This window comes from Triticum urartu, chromosome 1 (assembly GCF_003073215.2).
Source record: "Triticum urartu cultivar G1812 chromosome 1, Tu2.1, whole genome shotgun sequence".
In the NCBI taxonomy this organism is placed as follows: Eukaryota; Viridiplantae; Streptophyta; class Magnoliopsida; order Poales; family Poaceae; genus Triticum; species Triticum urartu.
The window spans coordinates 369,777,706-369,795,183 of NC_053022.1; the positions used below are offsets into that span (position 1 = coordinate 369,777,706).

General features: G+C 45.1%; 3 protein-coding genes across 8 annotated transcripts; 2 read left to right on the forward strand and 1 right to left on the reverse strand.

Annotated features, from left to right (window-relative positions):
- The first annotated feature begins 4,602 nt into the window (after positions 1-4,602).
- Positions 4,603-6,076, forward strand: LOC125533910. Its single transcript, XM_048697240.1, has one exon. The coding sequence runs from the start codon at positions 4,645-4,647 to the stop codon at positions 5,839-5,841; it is 1,197 nt and encodes a 398-aa protein (XP_048553197.1). The 5' UTR covers positions 4,603-4,644; the 3' UTR covers positions 5,842-6,076.
- A 1,485-nt stretch (positions 6,077-7,561) lies between these two features.
- Positions 7,562-10,895, reverse strand: LOC125533921 (pectin acetylesterase 9-like). 5 transcript variants are annotated; one of them, XM_048697255.1, is made up of 12 exons: positions 10,568-10,889; positions 10,220-10,432; positions 9,649-9,728; positions 9,440-9,526; positions 9,143-9,267; positions 8,996-9,056; positions 8,835-8,891; positions 8,659-8,736; positions 8,478-8,583; positions 8,234-8,337; positions 8,036-8,146; positions 7,562-7,930 (listed from the first exon to the last, which is right to left on the reverse strand). In XM_048697255.1, exons 1-12 carry the CDS (start codon positions 10,704-10,706, stop codon positions 7,919-7,921), a joined length of 1,173 nt encoding a protein of 390 aa, XP_048553212.1. In that variant the 5' UTR covers positions 10,707-10,889; the 3' UTR covers positions 7,562-7,918. The 5 variants fall into 5 exon arrangements, 4 of the variants coding, with proteins under 4 accessions (XP_048553212.1, XP_048553207.1, XP_048553223.1 ...); XM_048697250.1 differs by having other exon boundaries at positions 7,563-7,930; positions 8,234-8,379; positions 10,568-10,879; XM_048697266.1 differs by lacking the exons at positions 7,562-7,930; positions 8,036-8,146 and having other exon boundaries at positions 8,478-8,545; positions 10,568-10,895.
- Positions 10,896-12,510: 1,615 nt separating this feature from the next.
- On the forward strand, positions 12,511-16,537 carry LOC125513037. 2 transcript variants are annotated; one of them, XM_048678079.1, is made up of 3 exons: positions 12,511-12,644; positions 13,261-15,108; positions 15,855-16,537. In XM_048678079.1, exons 2-3 carry the CDS (start codon positions 13,270-13,272, stop codon positions 16,179-16,181), a joined length of 2,166 nt encoding a protein of 721 aa, XP_048534036.1. In that variant the 5' UTR covers positions 12,511-12,644; positions 13,261-13,269; the 3' UTR covers positions 16,182-16,537. The 2 variants fall into 2 exon arrangements, with proteins under 2 accessions (XP_048534036.1, XP_048534044.1); XM_048678087.1 differs by having other exon boundaries at positions 15,858-16,537.
- Positions 16,538-17,478: the final 941 nt, after the last annotated feature.

Here is a 17,478-nt window from a genome sequence, read left to right on the forward strand (position 1 = left end):
ATTGTACTTTCCCTAGATTCGATCGTCGGTATCCCGATACCTTGTTCAATCTCGTTATCGGCAAGTCTCTTTACTCGTTCCGTAACACATCATCCCGTGATCAACTCCTTGATCACATTGTGCACATTATGATGATGTCCTACCAAGTGGGCCCAGAGATACCTCTCCGTCACACGGAGTGACAAATCCCAGTCTCGATTCGTGCCAACCCAACAGACACTTTCGGAGATACCCGTAGTGCACCTTTATAGCCACCCAGTTACGTTGTGACGTTTGGCACACCCAAAGTATTCCTACGGTATCCGGGAGTTGCACAATCTCATGGTCTAAGGAAATGATACTTGACATTAGAAAAGCTTTAGCATGCGAACTACACGATCTTGTGCTATGCTTTGGATTGGGTCTTGTCCATCACATCATTCTTATAATGATGTGATCCCGTTATCAATGACATCCAATGTCCATGGTCGGGAAACCGTAACCATCTATTGATCAACGAGCTAGTCAACTAGAGGCTTACTAGGGACATGGTGTTGTCTATGTATCCACACATGTATCTGAGTTTCCTATCAATACAATTCTAGCATGGATAATAAACGATTATCATGAACAAGGAAATATAATAATAACTAATTTATTATTGCCTCTAGGGCATATTTCCAACAAACACTACACTTAGGAATTGAATACCTAAATGAGCCACTCACGAAAAGAATACCTTAATTATTAGCCGCGCGGCGACCTCCACCCAGCAGACAAACAAGCGCGATACGGCGGCACGCCGAGACAACAGAGTCGAGGAGAAAACCTTAGTGCGATTGCCGCCTGAAGTTCGACCTCCACTATCCCGCCATCGACCGAGATGGATGTGCTTGAATCACGCCACCGCTGACCTCGATGGTTGAGCTCCTCCTATCTCCCGCCGTAGAACGAGGATTGATCTCCTATGACGCCGCCACCGCCCACCGACCGAGGATTGACCTCTTCTCTGGTAGCCGCTGCCTAGGCCCCCGCCACCATCTCTATATGCAGAGCGGCTTTTTTTATGGATATCCGTGGAGCGGCTGTTTACACGGTATCTCACCGTAACTCAATGGACAGGGTAGTACATCACATACGGTTATGTAACGGCAGCCGTGTCTAACCTACGTTGTCTTCTCACACGGTTTGGTGCGAAAATCGTGTGTGACATTGTAATACCTAACGCAAACAACATGTACAAATAGTGTGCCGTATATATACAACATATATATAGTGCCATTAGTAGTTCCCGGCCGTTAGCTTATCTCCACAGTTTCCCCATTTCCCCCCAAATCCCTACATAGCCTCCAAATTCCCTCGCGTGGCGCTGACATTGGAGGAATGCAGGCGAGTGGTGCTGATGGTTTTGGTGCGGCTACTCCTGCTCGTATCACCGCCACGACAGCGGTCACCGCCGAGCACTTGCCTAAGGTCATCAGAAGGCAGGTGTACTATGGATCCGAATCGTCATGTCAAGTTCCAATCTAGCCCAATCTTTTCTACCATGTCCAAAGTATGGCTCCTTGCTGAATCTGTCCTGAATGACCCCCCCTAGGAAAGTGATCTACCACCGGATCCGGAGCTTGACTCCAGACTCCCGCAACATGAGTTCGACTCCGAGTTTTGCGCCACTGAGAAGTACCAAAAGCTGAGTTGTGTGCACGGGTACACTCCCGCTCGACGTGTATGCACGGAGGGATTCGACATTGGCAGGCGGTTTCTCAGTTGCCCCTTAGATGTTAGTGCTAATTAAGTTTATCATTTTACTTCAGTTAATGCCACCGCTCATCCAGAATACTATTTAACTTTGGCAAGGATATGAGGCTTGTGCCTTTGTTAACTGGCTGGATGAAGAATGACATGGCAGGGATCGGAGTGTTATCACCAAGCTCGCAGAAGATAACGTAAAGCTGGAGAAGAAACTGACTGATCTGGAATGTACAATCAGTACGATGAAGCAACAGATGAAAGCAAGAGACAAGAAGGAACTAGCATGTGTAGTTGTGGTTGTCGCATTAGCCATGTTCTATGCGCTGTTTGCAATGATGATTAGGGGTTTTGTTTGACATTATTGCTAAAGCACATCTAGATGTGCTCTAAGTAATGCACATCTAGGTCCTATATATGCCATTGATGTTACGCGAAGATTTGTGTAGATATTTTTCTTTGTCTTTTTTTCTTTTCCTTTCTAGTTTGATTATTACTGGCTTTATCAATAAGAAGAGCTCATTGTATTGCTTGCCAAATGTCCTACTCCGTTCGTACCGGTACCGGTGCATAATCCCAAAACTCGTTCCTTGTTTTTGTCCCGAAAAAGGAAACCAGCCAAATAGCCAATAGGAGTCATGCGCAACACCGGGAATTTGGAGCGACTGGATACAAATAATTACGGTTGATTATATCAGTGGTTAGATAATACGTCAAACCCCGCTTCAATCCCCGCTTCAATTGGCAGTTCCTCTTCTCTGCATACCCGCTTAAGTCTCCACCATCTTCATCGTCCCCGGCAGGCCGCGCTACACACTGGCACACACACTATGCAGCCATGTCGAGCGATAGCGAGGACGATAGTTCGGCCAGCAGTCTGGCGCCCGATGATAGTTCAACATCGGAATCATCTTGCTCGTCTTCCATGAGTCCGGCGTCGAGCCCAGACCTTGATTATATCCGATTCATGGAAGGGACGCCGCCTCCGGAGTCGTCTGACGACAACCAGACGGACGAGGAGTCGGAGGAGGACGACGATGATGACGAGGAGGAATGGTCGAACAAGGAGGAGGACGACGACGACAGCAACAACGATGACGACGGCGGCGGTGATGAAAAGCCAACGGTCAGCAGCAAGAAGCGTCCTTTCCAAGACGATGTGCCCTGACGAGCACACAATTCACAAAAAAAAGATCGTATGGGCTGTCTATAATGATCGCACACAATTTCGATTACCGACCTGTTTGTCGGGTATCACACACATCTTTGTTACGCCGAATCGTTTGTGTTCACCTCACTCATCGCAAACGGTTCATCGGAGTGAACTGTATGCCGTATATCGCACACACCTTGATCTGGCTGCCCGTTTCTGTTGTTCTGCCTCATCGCAAACAGTTTGTACAGATCAATTGTATGCCCCTCATCGCACACGCAACTATAATCTGAACCGTGTTTGATGTATCATTCATTGCAAACGTTTTGCAACATTTCTGATGGTTTTCGTACAGCACCGTTTGCGATTATTGCATCGCACACAGTTTCTCGAAGGGTCTCCGGTCGTAGTGTCGCGTTAGCAGCATCCTGCAATAGTGATGAGATGCTTGATCACCTTGGCGAGAGAGGCGTAGACCAATCTATCCACTTACGTGCTTGGATCATCTTCACAACTGGTAAGGAATCAAATTCAATTGCAATTGGGGAGTCACATCTCTGAAGAGCAAAAGATAACCCCCCATACAAGCACAACGTTCATCTTCAAGAGCCTTACGACACAAGAATAATTGTTTGTAAACTGAAGACACCATTCCTCCAGAGTTGTTCCTCATAACCATACCTGCTCCCGTAGTTCCTTCCGAGACAAAAGCTCCATTACATTCAACTTCAGGCAACCTTTCACTGGTAGGTACCATTTGGGACTATTATCATGTTTAATCACAAGAGGTTCCTTGTGTGCGGACGCATGTGAGGATTCAGGGTGGTGATCAAAAAAGATTACCGCTCCTTTAATAGGATCGGTTGTAGAGTTTAACTTCACCGCAGTCAGTGACTCGAGGTAGCTAAATAAGAACGTTTGTAATATTTATAGTGGTGGCGCGGGTTTTTCATGCACCACTTCATTTCGATTATGCCTAAACAGTCACCAGCCTATCAATACGAACCAAAAAGGTTCAAGGACCAAAGAAGCCATGCTCTAACTGTATGTTGGACATCAACAAGAGCACATGTAATCTCCATACTTCAGACATTTTCAACCACAAAGACACAACCATAGATCATCTACATAATGCATGAAAAGCATTCTCTGGTTCCAAATCACAAACTGGACATGTGCTTGAAACCTCCATCCCTCTCAAATGTTTGTTTTGCCATGTAGTTAACGAATATGTAGCAACTCTTCAAGCAAAATTTTGAATTGTTGGTGGGGTATAGCTCACCAAATCAGTATGATCATCGTTTATCGGGGTTATGTAACATTACCCCTGTTTCAATGAAAGAAGGGCGCTCAGCCGTTGGATGACATCAGAGCTGACGGGTCGCGGGCAATTTTTGAGATATACTGTACTTTGTTTTGGACGCAAATGAGAACCGAAAACGCTCATAATTGGTTTCCCCCTATGTTTTGCTACTACGAATTGCAGAGATTTAAATCAAATTGTGGCATCAATCGCTGGGAACCGAAAGCTGAAGCTGAAGACGCGGCAGGCGATAGGATGCATTAACTGGTAAATATTCTGGATCAATACTAGTAAGATTTTCTTTAAACAAGCCCAAATCTGACGAAATAAATCCGATGCATTTATGGGCATTGCGGCGCCAGATCATACATAAATCGTTGCGGCGCGTGCGCTTCCCGGAGACCAATCGATCGATCGATCGAGCCAACCAACCAGCCAACCAGCCCGCCTCTTGCGTTGCATGGGTCGCTCGCCTCGACGACGCCGGGCGATGGCGGCGGCGCCTCGCGATCCGGGGAAAAACCCTAGGGGGGTCCTCCCCGGCGACCGCATCTTCGCCTCGGTGGCCCCCTACATCACCTTCGCCGACCACCTCCGCCTCCGCCTCGTCTGCCGCGCGTGGCGCTTCTTCTCCCGCCGCCTCGGCCGCCGCCCGCCGCCCTTCCCGTGGCTCATGCTCCCGGAGCCGGCCTCCGCCTCGCAGTCCGCGCCCGCGCCGGCCAACGTGCGCCGCCAGTTCTACGACATCCCCGGGGGGCGGCCCTACGCGTACGATGTCCCGGGGGAGGGCTACCATCGCTGCGTCGCGTCCTCCGCCTGCGGATGGCTCGTGTTCGTCTCCCTGGACGCGCCGCGCCGCCTCGTCCTCGCCAACCCGGTCGCCGGCGCGCGGCTGGTCCTGTCCTGGCCGTTCAAGGAGAAGAACGCCGAAGGGCGATTCCACGCCGCGCTCACGTCGTCGCCGGCTGACCGCCGGGCGTGCTTCCTCATCCTCGCCACGGACAGGCTCGTCGCCTACTGCCACCCCGGCCAGCAGGACCAGGGGTGGCTCACCCTGCGCGCCCCGGGGTTCCGCTACGACCCGGCCGCCAGCGACATGGTCACCGTCGGCGCCATGGTGTACCTGGTCGACGGCAGGAGGAAGGTCTGGCGCGCGGACCTCGCGGACCCGGAGCCCAAGGTGGAGCGCCGGAACACGGCGTGCCAGCTCCCGTTCGGCGAGAGCAGCATGCGCCACTACCTCGTGGAGTCGCTCCGGCACGTCCACCTCGTGCTCGCGGACGAGCACAACGCGCGCGTCGCGCTCTTCAGGCTGGACTGGGACAAGAAGGTGTGGACGCAGGACTGCGTGCGCGGGGACCGTGTCCTGCTTTTGGGCCGCGGGTGCTCGGCCTCTGTGCCGGCGGCGTCGGGCCGGCCGCCTGGCATGCTGTTGTTCGCGCACCAGCCGTCGTTGAGTCTCGTTGACGTGGGCGGTTGTGGCGTTGGGCTCGCGTGGTTCTGGGCGGAATCGTGGGTGGATGAAGGCTCGGATGATAAGCTGGTGCTGAAGAAGAAGATGCACCACAGTCAAGGCGAGTTCACCGCTGGTGACTCGTTCTGGTTCTTCCCGGCCATCGATCCGGATGAAAGGGCTATGGTTGCATCGCAGGCCTAGCTAGTTGGAACATGAATTTCTTGCTTTTGGTAGGCTGGTTTGAACATCAATTACTGGACTAAGATATACTAGTGTAGAACCATGGGTTCTGTGAAAGCTGCATCTTATTTCTGTTCGTTTTGTCTGAAGAAAATAGTAGTCCTAAAAGTTGCAGATATCTGAAAGCTCTGGTTCTGCATCCTGTTCCTATATGATTCAAACGTGTTGCGATGCAACCAGCAATATATAAACGTAAGCAATCATTTATCGACAAATGTTGATTGCACCATACCGGGGTGCGATGCGTGGCCATATACACGAAACGGTGAATTTTTTCATAATTCATTTTCAGCTTTGATTCATAATATATCATTCTAATTTTAGAGGATTATATTTCTTTTTGAAGGAAATATTTTAGAGGATTATACCTTTTCCTTCAAAATAGAGGATTATATTTCCTAGGAAGTTTTCATGTGTAGCTTGCTTGGAGTGGAGAATTGTAAACCATAGACAGTTTTTTTTTGTCTGTTTTTGCGGGTCAAACCATAGACAGTTTTCTTATACTCCACTTTACTTGCAATTTTAAAGGAAAAAAATTCCATTCAGCCCAATCATGCAAAATTTCACAACAACAACAATGGCATGTGCCATGAAATCCAATTTCCTAGTCCTATCATTTTAAGAACCAAAGAGGTGCACTTACAATGTAATAACATAGGATCCTTAGTTTGATGGAGTCTTTCCTGTTTTGATTGGAATCGGCTTTGTTCTCATTTCCGAAACACCTAAATCCCCTATTTATATCATCGCAGAAGAATGGTGGGCCATATCCATTAACTGTTTTCTTTACTATAATTGCCATAATGGTATTTAAATTGACGGAATTTTAGAATCATTGGTAAAATTATCTAAATAATCATGTGACATTTCTGCCTAAATACTCCCTACAATTATTTAAATTGATGCACTTTTAAATCAGCTGGGATGTTTGAAGTAGAGTGATTCCCCCTGATGGAGTGCATCAAACAGTTGGGTGTTTGGGTCGGTGATATTTTACTCCGTAACTAGATTAAACGGTGAAACATACTGTTAGTTCTTGATTGGATCGGCTGGTCTGTAGTCATAAAACTTGACATCAGGTGTATCCGCAATAGTACTAAAGATGAACTCGTATTTATGATTGAATTTGTAATAACTTGAACTGGGTTCTGTCAAAGATGAAAACAGATGACTCTGCCTTTGTTATATTCACATCATGTGATATATGTGTCTGAATACTATGTATATTTACTAAATAAGGAAAAGGGGGTGGGGGGCCAAGGCCCTCCCCTTGCTCTAATGTTAGAATATGTTATGGAATTTGTTATTTTCTTGTTGATTTTCGGTTCTTCCACCAGCTATTCTTCTTGGGCTTTTTATTGCTCTTTTTTGTGTTCTCAGGTGTTGGTACAGGCCTATTTGTCCTCTGCATGCTTTGCTTTTCTTGGCAGCCCTTCTTGGGTATAGGCCGTATTGCAATCAACCAGGGTCCAGTTCAATCCATCAAGAATTTTAAAACCCGCTAAGTAGTTTTTGGCAGGTTTTGACATACATACATACATGCTCCTTCCGTTCGGAAATACTTGTCCTAGAAATGGTTGTATCTAGACTTATTTTAGTTATAGATTCATCCATTTTATCCATTTCTAGGACAAGTATTTTCGGACGGAGGGAGTGCATGTGAAATATTTACATTTCTCTCTCAAAAAAAGAGTTGAATCGCTGACATACACGGGGAACAAATGCATACAGTTGTTGGTTTATGATTGGCTAAAAAAAGATGAATACCGATTGAAATTCAGTCAACTGTTAAATAGACAGTCCCAATATCAAAGAATGATTTTTAAAGAAAATGGACCAAAGAAAGCAAATGTAGAGACATGGAAATGATGGATTTGAACCCGAAACATGATACCTCCATGCTGGGCATCCAAGCTATTTCTTCTATATATTTGTAGTATATATGATGAACTTAGCAATACACAGTAAAATTTTGCCAATATTTCTTGTATTGAGTTGAAGAACACTATGAACCAACCTACACAACACATTGTATCCACTAGATGCCGACCTGCAAAATATCATGGGAAAATATGAACAGATATACCCTGCATAGATAGACCCCAAACTCAAACACCCACCCTTGCATGTGCACTTGCATTTCCCATTAACTTACCTGATTAGATGGTATAATGTTGTGACAAGTTGAGTCGCAGGGATATGCGCAGTCGATTTCTTGGGCAGCACCCCTTTCAAAGTACCAATCACCGACTAGCTCTGCAATTGTCTGAAACTCCAAAATGATTTTCATGAAAACACCATGCATCACTAAAAGGCCACAAGCATACAACTTAACCTCATCAATTATTAGTACCTCATTGTCCAGTGTTGGGGAATTCGGCGCAAACCATGTGTCCTGCAGCTCGCTCTGGCAATGTGCAAAGCAAGAATTGATGAACATGCCCATCTCCGGCTCACCTTCAAACGGTTTGAGTGCTGTTAACATTGCACTTCTTAGGCCTGCAGACAAATTCCTCAAGACAGTAACTCAATGAAGAACTTTACACCCGCTCGTTTGATACATGTAGCGAAGATTTGTATAAAGCACTGATTGTAACCTTGGAGAGTTGCAATTTGTGATGTGCTGCATGCACTGGGGTCCGCCTTACAGCGACTCCAGTGACCCCTAGGATCAGACGAAGGAGGCACAAAGATGTGATGGAACTGCCAAAAATTGATAATATTTTTACTAGTGGCCAGCTGGTGAAAAATATTGACTGGTACAACGTATTCCATTACCTGATATACATCGTACGCTGAATTTAAGATGAAATATGGGGTTTTAATGTTTTGAAGTGCATATTGAGGGAAAAAACACTGCACAGGAGGGGTGGAAAGTATGATCAGTAAAACTCAAGTGCCCATAATGTGGTTCAATGCTCTGAAAGGATAGTAGGAACGAAAAGAGATCTGACCAGATAAGGACTGAGTGTTGAATTTAGACAGTCTTTGTTCAAATTCTTCTCAGCTCCCTACATCAAAATTAAGAAAATAAAATCAAAACATACTTGAAAAAACTCTCAAATATCTTAAGCCAAATCAGTGTGTAAAGAGAAGGTTTACTGATGCAAATAACCTGCAGAGCAACTAGGCTGCTAAAGAAAAGTCTAATGCTGTTGTTGCCGGAAATGTCATCCCTGAAAAATGACATAAGTTTAACACATTTGACCAAAAGCTCAACCTTCCAAAAGTAAACTCATTGATCGATTAGTTCCAGCGTTACACATCAAGGAAAAACCCCGCGTCGCTCATGCATTTCACCGTGGCGACGCCCCCGAGAAGCTCCCCGAGGTCGTCGCAGTGGAAGAATGTAGCTAGGCCTCCTGCTGAGCATCCTGAGAGCAGCACCTGTTGGATTCAGATTTGCTCAAAACCATGATCGACTTAACAATTACACATCTACATGTCTTGTAGAGTGATTTGTGCTACTAACTGAAACTCCACCACAAAGTAAAAGCCTAGCATTAGTGAAAAACACGCAGAAAGTATATAGACTAGTGCTGATGAGATCTGCAGAAACCTTTTTGGCTTTGGCGAGGCCTTTGGTGAGGAGATCGGCGATGATAGCATCCCATATCCTCTGACCTCTCATGTAGATGACTGAAGACTGCATATGTCGGGGCGACAAACAGTACAAATAGTGAGCAAACGGAGTTCAGTTGAATGCGAGCAGCAACTCGTTTACATATGCAGTTCACAATATGATTTTAACTTTTTAAGAGTACGTACGCCATTTGTGAACTCCGAATCGCCCGCGAAGGATCCGCCGTCGCAGTACCGCAGCTTCACCCGATTCCAGTTGTAAAAATCTGCTCGAATTGTCAAAAAGAAAAATCTTTAGTAGTGACGAGAACTGATCTGAAACTCTGAATTCCTTTGACCAGAAGTTGTGGCAGTGGCCTGATGCAGATGTGGGGTTCATCATCACCCTTGTAGGACCATGAGCTTGAATTCGCCATGGGCCTGGATGTGTTAAAGCGAAACTGTTGGCGCTACCTACCGGATTATGGTGATTGTTGACTGGCCGCAACCTTTTTGCAAAAGCACAAGACAGTACCACCATCACCATGCATGAACGGAGACATGCACGTGCTCTGCTGTGCTGATCATCATCGACGACTTGGCGTAAAAGGTACGTACGTACGTGCGAGGAAATCAAAGAATGCACGGGGAAAATGTTTCTCCAATTAATCAAACCCGTGTTCGTTGCTTGCAAAAAGTATTATGAAACAGCGCGTTTCTGCTGAAGAAACTGAAAGGGAGCTGTAACTGAAGAGAACCAGCAAGACGATTGCGGTACCTGGGTTCCTGGCCGGATCGTTGCTGAGCACGCCGGAGAAGACCTCGAGCTTGCTCATGAGCCGGGTGGAGCCTCGCCGCGTGCCGGCTCGTGCGGCGCAGGACGGCGCGTCGTTGCACCAGCCGCCGCCCTCGAACTGGAGCAGCCAGCCGCGGGCGCCCGCGCCGGAGCCGCGGTGGAGGTGGTACGCCGGCGGGCTCCCGTCGAGGCACACTGCAATCGAACGGCAGTTCACACGCGCACCATTAGTTGGCATCCCCGTATGCTTTTAGGCAGAGCAGGGCAATGTGCGGCCGGATGAACGCAGGGGAAAGAAAAGAGGATTGATTAAAGGCGTCGCGGACTTGCCTGCCCCCGTGGACGCGGCGCCCGGGACGAGAGTCATGCCCACCACCAGCCTCTTCTCATGGCCCGCCGCCGCCGCAGCCGCAGCAGCAGCAGCGACGACGACGGCAGCTGCCCACGTCCAGAGCCGCCGCCGGTCCATGTTGGTCGACCGCGGCACGGCACGCGCTGGGAAGAGATATCAAGGACGGGGGGAGAGGAGGCGCGGCAGGAGGAAGAAACTTGCGGGACCTGGACTGTCCGTGTCTGGCGCCTCCAGCCAGTCCAGGGATGTCGGAAAATAATTCTACGAGACCAGAGATTAGATGCTTTGTGATTTGTAAATGTTACGTGTAATCCATCAGAACGGATCTTATCTGCTAACCGTGAGACCTGATCTTATATAATTTTTTTCCAGGGATGTTCGCCTCGTGTGCGCTGTGCATGTCACCGTGTCTGTATATGTAGAGGTTGGATGGCGAGATGGCAACGGCGACGGCCAGAATGCACCAGATGACGATGGGTGCGGATGATCTCATCAGCGTTCGTCGGGGTGGAATGGTTGATTTTCCTACCAATTGTGTGCATGCAATGTCCGTTAATATTAGACAAGATATTAATTATATTTATTACTACCTCCGTTTTTAAATATAAATGTTTTTAGAGATTTTATTATGACTACATACAAAGCAAAATGAGTAAATCTACACTCGAAAATATGTCTATATACATCCGTATGTAGTTTGTAATGAAATCTCTAAAAAGAGTTATATTTAGGAACGGAGGGAGTATAATATTAGGCAAGATATAAACTACTCTCTCCATCCTAAAATAAACTCTTGTCTTAGATTTGTCTAGATATTAATGTAAGACAAGAATTTTGGGATGGAGGAAGTAATATTTTTAAACTTCGGTGACTTTATTTAACTAATAGTCATATCCTTCACAATAAGCGGTATCAGGAAATCAATAGTAGTTAGGGTATAATTCTTTGGCTAATGTTGATGTTGGTATTAGATATGATGATAATTGCATGCGTTTCATCGCGATATAAATATTTTAGTACGTTATCCCGCAATTTATTTGCACATATTAATGTGATTGTGTAAATAAATGTTTGCCAAATTCTCTCCATGTTATACTTATCTAAATATATTTTATAATTTTTTTGCAATCATTTATTGGCTTCCAAAGAAAAGACAAGTTTATGGCAAGTCAGGTAAATATGTGACAATTACGATGATTTTTATGAAATGATGCTCAGAAAAAGGATGAAAGGTTGGACGAAACACTCCGTCTGGAAAAAAAGGAACGCTATTCTTTTTTAAGTACTTATTATTAAAAAAATACAGAGAATATTAATCATTAAGGGTGCTAAATGTGTTTTGTGCAAAACAGGAGTAACGCTAAACACTGGAGCAACGTAGACTATTGGATAGATACTGTGAGATCTGTTTTTTTTAGAATTGGATGAGATTTGTTGAATCTCCGTAACTTGTTTTACTTATATTGGTATATAGTTTTTTGAGAAATTTTATATTGGTATTTATTTTAGCAACATTTATGTTTGTATACACTCTCTTCCTCTTAAAATAAGTGTTTTAATTTTATATCAAATTTAATATTAAAGTCGAGACACTTATTTTAGCAATATTTATGTTTGTATACACTCTCTTCGTCTTACAAAGTTGTATTATTTTTTTCTTGAGAACAAGTTGTATTAAAGTCGAGACACTTATTTTGAGACGGAGGGAGTAGATAAAAGAGATGGTACATGGGCCTTTTGCCGCCACAGAGACCTCGGGCTGGTCTGACACAGGCCTACAAGATGTGTGCCACCGGCCCAGCGGAGCAGCCCAGAACGCCGAAGCTCCGCCGCGGATCGCTCTTTACGCTCTAGTCCCCCTACCTCTATCTATTTCACAATCGTCCCTAGCGGCGAAGGCGCAAAATAAGATTTGGGAATCTCCATTTCATTTTCGTGAGCCGCCAAGAATATTTCCCTCACTCACACGAGACAGATGCGCGAGGACTGACGGACCAGTAAAGTCCACTGCCTCTTCTGCCGCGCCGGTCTGCTCCCCGTCGGCTCCGCTCCAAGGTGAGTAATGGCATTTCTCGATCCCTTTCCGGTTGATTCATACGGCGGTCCTCTGCGACGCTTGCGGCCGCGGCGGCGGCTGGCTGTAGATTTGGGCGGCGGGACTTGGCCGCAAGGTTGGACTTTTTAGGAGGAACTAATGGCGAGCAGGTTTGCCGATGCATTTCTTCAAGAAGTGCGGCTCGGATTTGGTGCAGATGGGAGGAGAGGGGTTCCTTTTCTGCTGACCTCGTCCTGGGATTCGATTCCCATCTGCGAGGGTTCATCCTTTCCTCGAATGGTTTAGCTGATTCAGTGATAATGTGCTGTGTGATCCGAGAGTAGATTTAGATTTGTTTTTTGTTATTTTAGTGTTGTGCTGTTCCTCTTGAAACCTAGGTATTGAAGTAGTATGTGAACGAATGGAAACTCTTCCTTCTTTTGGAAATGGATATGACCTATTTTTCTTGGACGGATTTGATGCATAGGATGGGCGTAGTTTTAAGCTTGTAAAATGGTTCCCTCTGCCAAACCTGATACAAACTATGGTTATGGTTTTTTTTTTTGGATAAAAGCTGATGCTACTGTCATCTTTTCTCTCTTCTGATGCGAGCACTGTATTATGGTTTTAATGCAGGTTTCCTACATGGGGAACCGTTCTCGGCCCAGTGTAGCTAAGGAAACCATGGAACCAATTGATGAGGAAACAGAGAGTCCTAGCAGGGCAGCACAACTGAAATGCCCGGATAGAAACTCAGGCGAAATGCACCTCAACCGGTTCCCAAATTTTCATTGCAAGAGTCTGCCTTCAAGACGCCGTGAGGAAAACCCAGAAGATAGCATCATTCATAGTCGTGGTTCTATGTACCAGAGCTCCAGTGATGTCAGCAGACTAAGGAAACTCCAAGAGGGGAGGAGGAAATTAGACTCTATATATGAAAGAGATGCGTTTATGTCATTTGGGACCGTCGATTCGTCCTCTCAGCCTAGCACAAGTGGAGCTTACTTGGTTCCGCAACGGAGCGGTTCATGCAAGTTGAGGTCTTCTATGAACATAACTCGTGGATTTAATCAAGATGCCAGGGAGCTTGTGGATATTTCATCGCGTGAGGTTCCCAGTGACAACTTGAGGCTTGGAAGGCCACGCAAGGACTGCAATTTGTTAAAGGATGATGTAAGAGACAGGTTCCCGGGGTTATCGCTCAAAGAAGACAATGCCACGTGTCCCGCCGCAAGTGCTGCTCCTCATTTGCTAGAAAGCAGCAGTAGCAAAGGTACAATGTCAAATTGCCAACCTCCTGTTGGCCTTCATCCTGATAGGAGTAACCATGGCACAATAGATTCAGTGAGTAATCTCCCCAAGTCCTTGTCAGCTAAGGTGGGTGTTTTTGATGCTACATGTCCATCAGAAAGTGTTCATGGTGTCGATGGCAACAAAAAAGCTCGATCTAGTCCGTTTAAGAAAATTTTGGATCCTTTCATGAAGTCCAAATCTCTGAGGAATCCCTCCCACATGGTAATGGAAGATGCAAAATGTGGTAATCCACCAGTTAGAGGAAAAGATAGTGCACTGCGCAAATCTTTGTTGAGTGGTATCTCAAGATCTGACCAAACTCCCACACCTAAATGCCAGACGAGTGGGGAAGCCCGGCCTATCACAGTTACTTCATCGCCGACTCATTTGCATGCTGTTCTTAAACTGGATCATGACAATGGCGCTTTTGGTTTTGAGTTCTGTACCAAGGGTCCAGACGAATCCATTTACGCTAGCACTTGGAAATCCGGGAACGAACTGAATTGGATTTACACTTTCCATAGTGTTGGCAAGCGATCAAGTACCGTGGGAAGGACCTCCAAGGATAGGCATGGGTGGCTGCCTCCAATTGTTGGCCAGATGCATGTGTCTTCCTATCTGTACTCTGAAGTTGAAGAAGATGGTATTTTAAATAACTCAGCCACTAGCGAGTTTGTTTTGTATGACATTGCTCATGCACGACGGAGCTCTGCTGTTGATAGAGTTCAGCGTCCAGATTCCACTCAACCACCATTCTGCAATGTTGTTAAGAATTCAATCTCTAGGGAGTCTCTAGAGAGAAATAATCAGATGGAGCGGCAAAATACTGCAAGGAATAACTCAGATGCATCGGTATCTTGTCTTTGGTCCCAAGAAGATCTTCATCCTCATTTGGAGGTTGCAGCTGTTGTAGTCCAAGTGCCGTTTCATAAAACCCGGTCCCTTGAATTGAAAACTGGATCATCACCAGGTACAGTTAAAGTGGTTACAGCAGGCGGAGCACACGGGTTACCAAGGGATGATGAGACCAGTCCATCACCGTTACTTAACCGTCTAAAGAGTGGGGGAAGGTGTGACTGCGGTGGATGGGACATGTCTTGCCCAATCGTTGTCCTTGAAAATGCATATGATAGTTATTGGGTCGATTCTGTGATGAATGAAAGCAAGCATCCCATGGAGCTATTTGTTAAGGTATATTTTGTATGTTGAGACACATCTCGTGTTTGATTATTACCACCTGTCTGCATTTACTCACAGTGAGTAATAATTAAATTGGTTCAAAATATGATTCCCCCCAACTTCATTAGCAGATCAAAAGAAATTTTCCTATATGATAATTGAAATGCATTGTTGCTTGTTTCCCACTTAAAAGCTATATCCCCGTTTTAGTTATACTTGCGCTAATTAACAGTTGCACTAATTAAAACTTCTTTTTGACGAATGCACTAGTTAACATTATATTCAACTAAATGTAATATTTCATTTGTGTAATTCAGCTGTTGAAGCAAACAACAATGCATTTCAACTAAATGTAGGGCTCTTTTGATTTAAAGGATTTTCGTAGAAACTTTGGAGGATTAGAATCCTTAGGAATTTTTCCTATATTAGTTATTTGATTCGTAGGATTGAATCCCACAGGAGTTTTTCCTAACGATTTCTTTGTACTACTTCCCATAGGATTTCTAGCATCCACTCAAACCTCTTCAAAAGAATCCTTTGTTTTTCCTATGATGCAATCAAACAAACAAAATCCTGTAGGCCCTAGTATTTCAATTCTATGTTTTTCCTATTCCCACGCTTTTAGAATCCTATGAATCAAAGAGGCGCTAGTATTTCAACAACAATGCACTAGTTAAAACTTCTTTTTGACAGATGCACTAGTTAACATCATATTCAACTAAATGTAGTATTTCATTTGTGTACTCCAACTGTTGAAGCAGGGTAACCAGGAAGTTCTCCCTGCCCTTTCCATGAAAGTCGATGGGAAAGGAGAGTTCTCAGTGGATTTCCATGCACGATTGTCGGCGCTGCAGGCATTCTCAGTCTGCATATCTTTGCTTCACTGTTCTGAAGCTTCTCCAACCATTGGTATAGAGAAATTCAAGCACAAGCTGTATTCCAGTTCAATGAAAATGCTCCTCAAAGAAGAAGTGAAGCAGTTAATAGGATCAGTAACAGGAAAAGAGAAGAAGAAAGTGAAGAGGAGGAAAGGAAAAACTCCGGTGGTCAATGGCCCTCCGTTCTCACCCATGGGAAGAGTATAGCAGTATTTTTGCCATCATGTTCATCGTTCAACATTGGGGTTGATCATGCTCTTTTTGTTTTCTAAGATCAAAAAGGAATTTTTATCTTGTTTTTCCTTTTCACAGGAGGGCTAGTTGTCTTGTCCATAAGGATAGAAGCATCATGCAGCTGTTCATAAAGATGCAAGCATCATGTAGTTTTCTAGCAGTAGCCTTTTGTATTAGCAAGCTAGGATTAGGAAGGCCATAACAGCTGTTGCAATTCTCAAGAGAAGAAAGTTTTGTAGGACATACCTTCTTCCAGGCGTCAAGAAGATAGATGTACCGGATCTTGACCACTGCTCTTGTATACAACGTCGCTCTCCTTTTGGACTGCAGCCTCAAGGTCATATACACACATGCTAACATTAGTACAGGTAGAAGCAAATATTGTTCCTTCAGCATGTACCTGAATAATCCATTGCTTCCCTCCAGCAATTTTGAACTTGTGCATGCTTTTGAACTACATGGAATTGGCAACATATATCATGACCAAAACGCGCGTATGTAGTTTCAGTGTTCAGTTTCTGTATATTGGTTGGTGTCTTGGTGCATCTGCTGCAAGTTCAAGTTGTAGGTGCTTGCTGTTTTTTTCTTCCTTTTTACTGCACCATATAGGAAGGAGCTTGCACAAATGCAGAAGATTGACATTTGTTCAGTCAAATCTTGGGTGCTAGCCCGCCATCCTAGTAGGGTCATGCAGACAATCTGGACCCTGAGTAAATATGCTCAAAGTTGTCAAGATGTATAGCGTAGACATGTTGAATTTTGATCTCAGCCTGACTTTTCTTGTAAGCACGAGGAGGCTGAGCTGCCGAACTTGTGGCTTTGATGAGGTTGTATCTGCAAAATGTGGCTGTCATCTGCTCACCTGCACCTGCAGAGTGCAGGCAAAGATGGGTTATCAGCTGGCAGGAGCAGGGTTTGGACCCATCCCTAGGCCATTTTTTGTGTGTATTCTGTGAGTGTCGTGTGACTCAGATATCCACCGTGCTTCTTGCCGTTGCCACATTTACTAATTACTATTCTTTCCGTCTGAAAATACTTGTCATTAAAATGGATAAAAAAAGATATATTTTAATTCTAGATACATCTCTTTCTGTTTATTTTGATGACAAATATTTTTAGACGGAGGGAGTATTCACTTTGTTTTCATCTCATGTAGAGCTGGAATTACTCGCTCTAGCACAAAAAATAGTAGTCGAAAATCTAGAAGAGAAACTTATACTTTACTTTGAAAAAAACTTTTGGATCCCAGGCTCTAGTGGGCCGGATTTTT

Excerpts from the sequence above, each read along its gene's own strand:
- LOC125533910 (XM_048697240.1), top strand. The coding sequence starts at position 4,645 with ATGGGTCGCTCGCCTCGACGACGCCGGGCGATGGCGGCGGCGCCTCGC.
- LOC125533921 (XM_048697250.1), bottom strand. The coding sequence starts at position 10,706 with ATGGACCGGCGGCGGCTCTGGACGTGGGCAGCTGCCGTCGTCGTCGCT. Across the intron at positions 10,433-10,567 it reads CGCCGCGTCCACGGGGGCAG|TGTGCCTCGACGGGAGCCCG; the intron begins GCAAGTCCGCGA and ends GTTCGATTGCAG. Across the intron at positions 9,729-10,219 it reads CGATCCGGCCAGGAACCCAG|ATTTTTACAACTGGAATCGG; the intron begins GTACCGCAATCG and ends CAATTCGAGCAG.
- LOC125513037 (XM_048678079.1), top strand. The coding sequence starts at position 13,270 with ATGGGGAACCGTTCTCGGCCCAGTGTAGCTAAGGAAACCATGGAACCA. Across the intron at positions 15,109-15,854 it reads CCATGGAGCTATTTGTTAAG|CAGGGTAACCAGGAAGTTCT; the intron begins GTATATTTTGTA and ends CAACTGTTGAAG.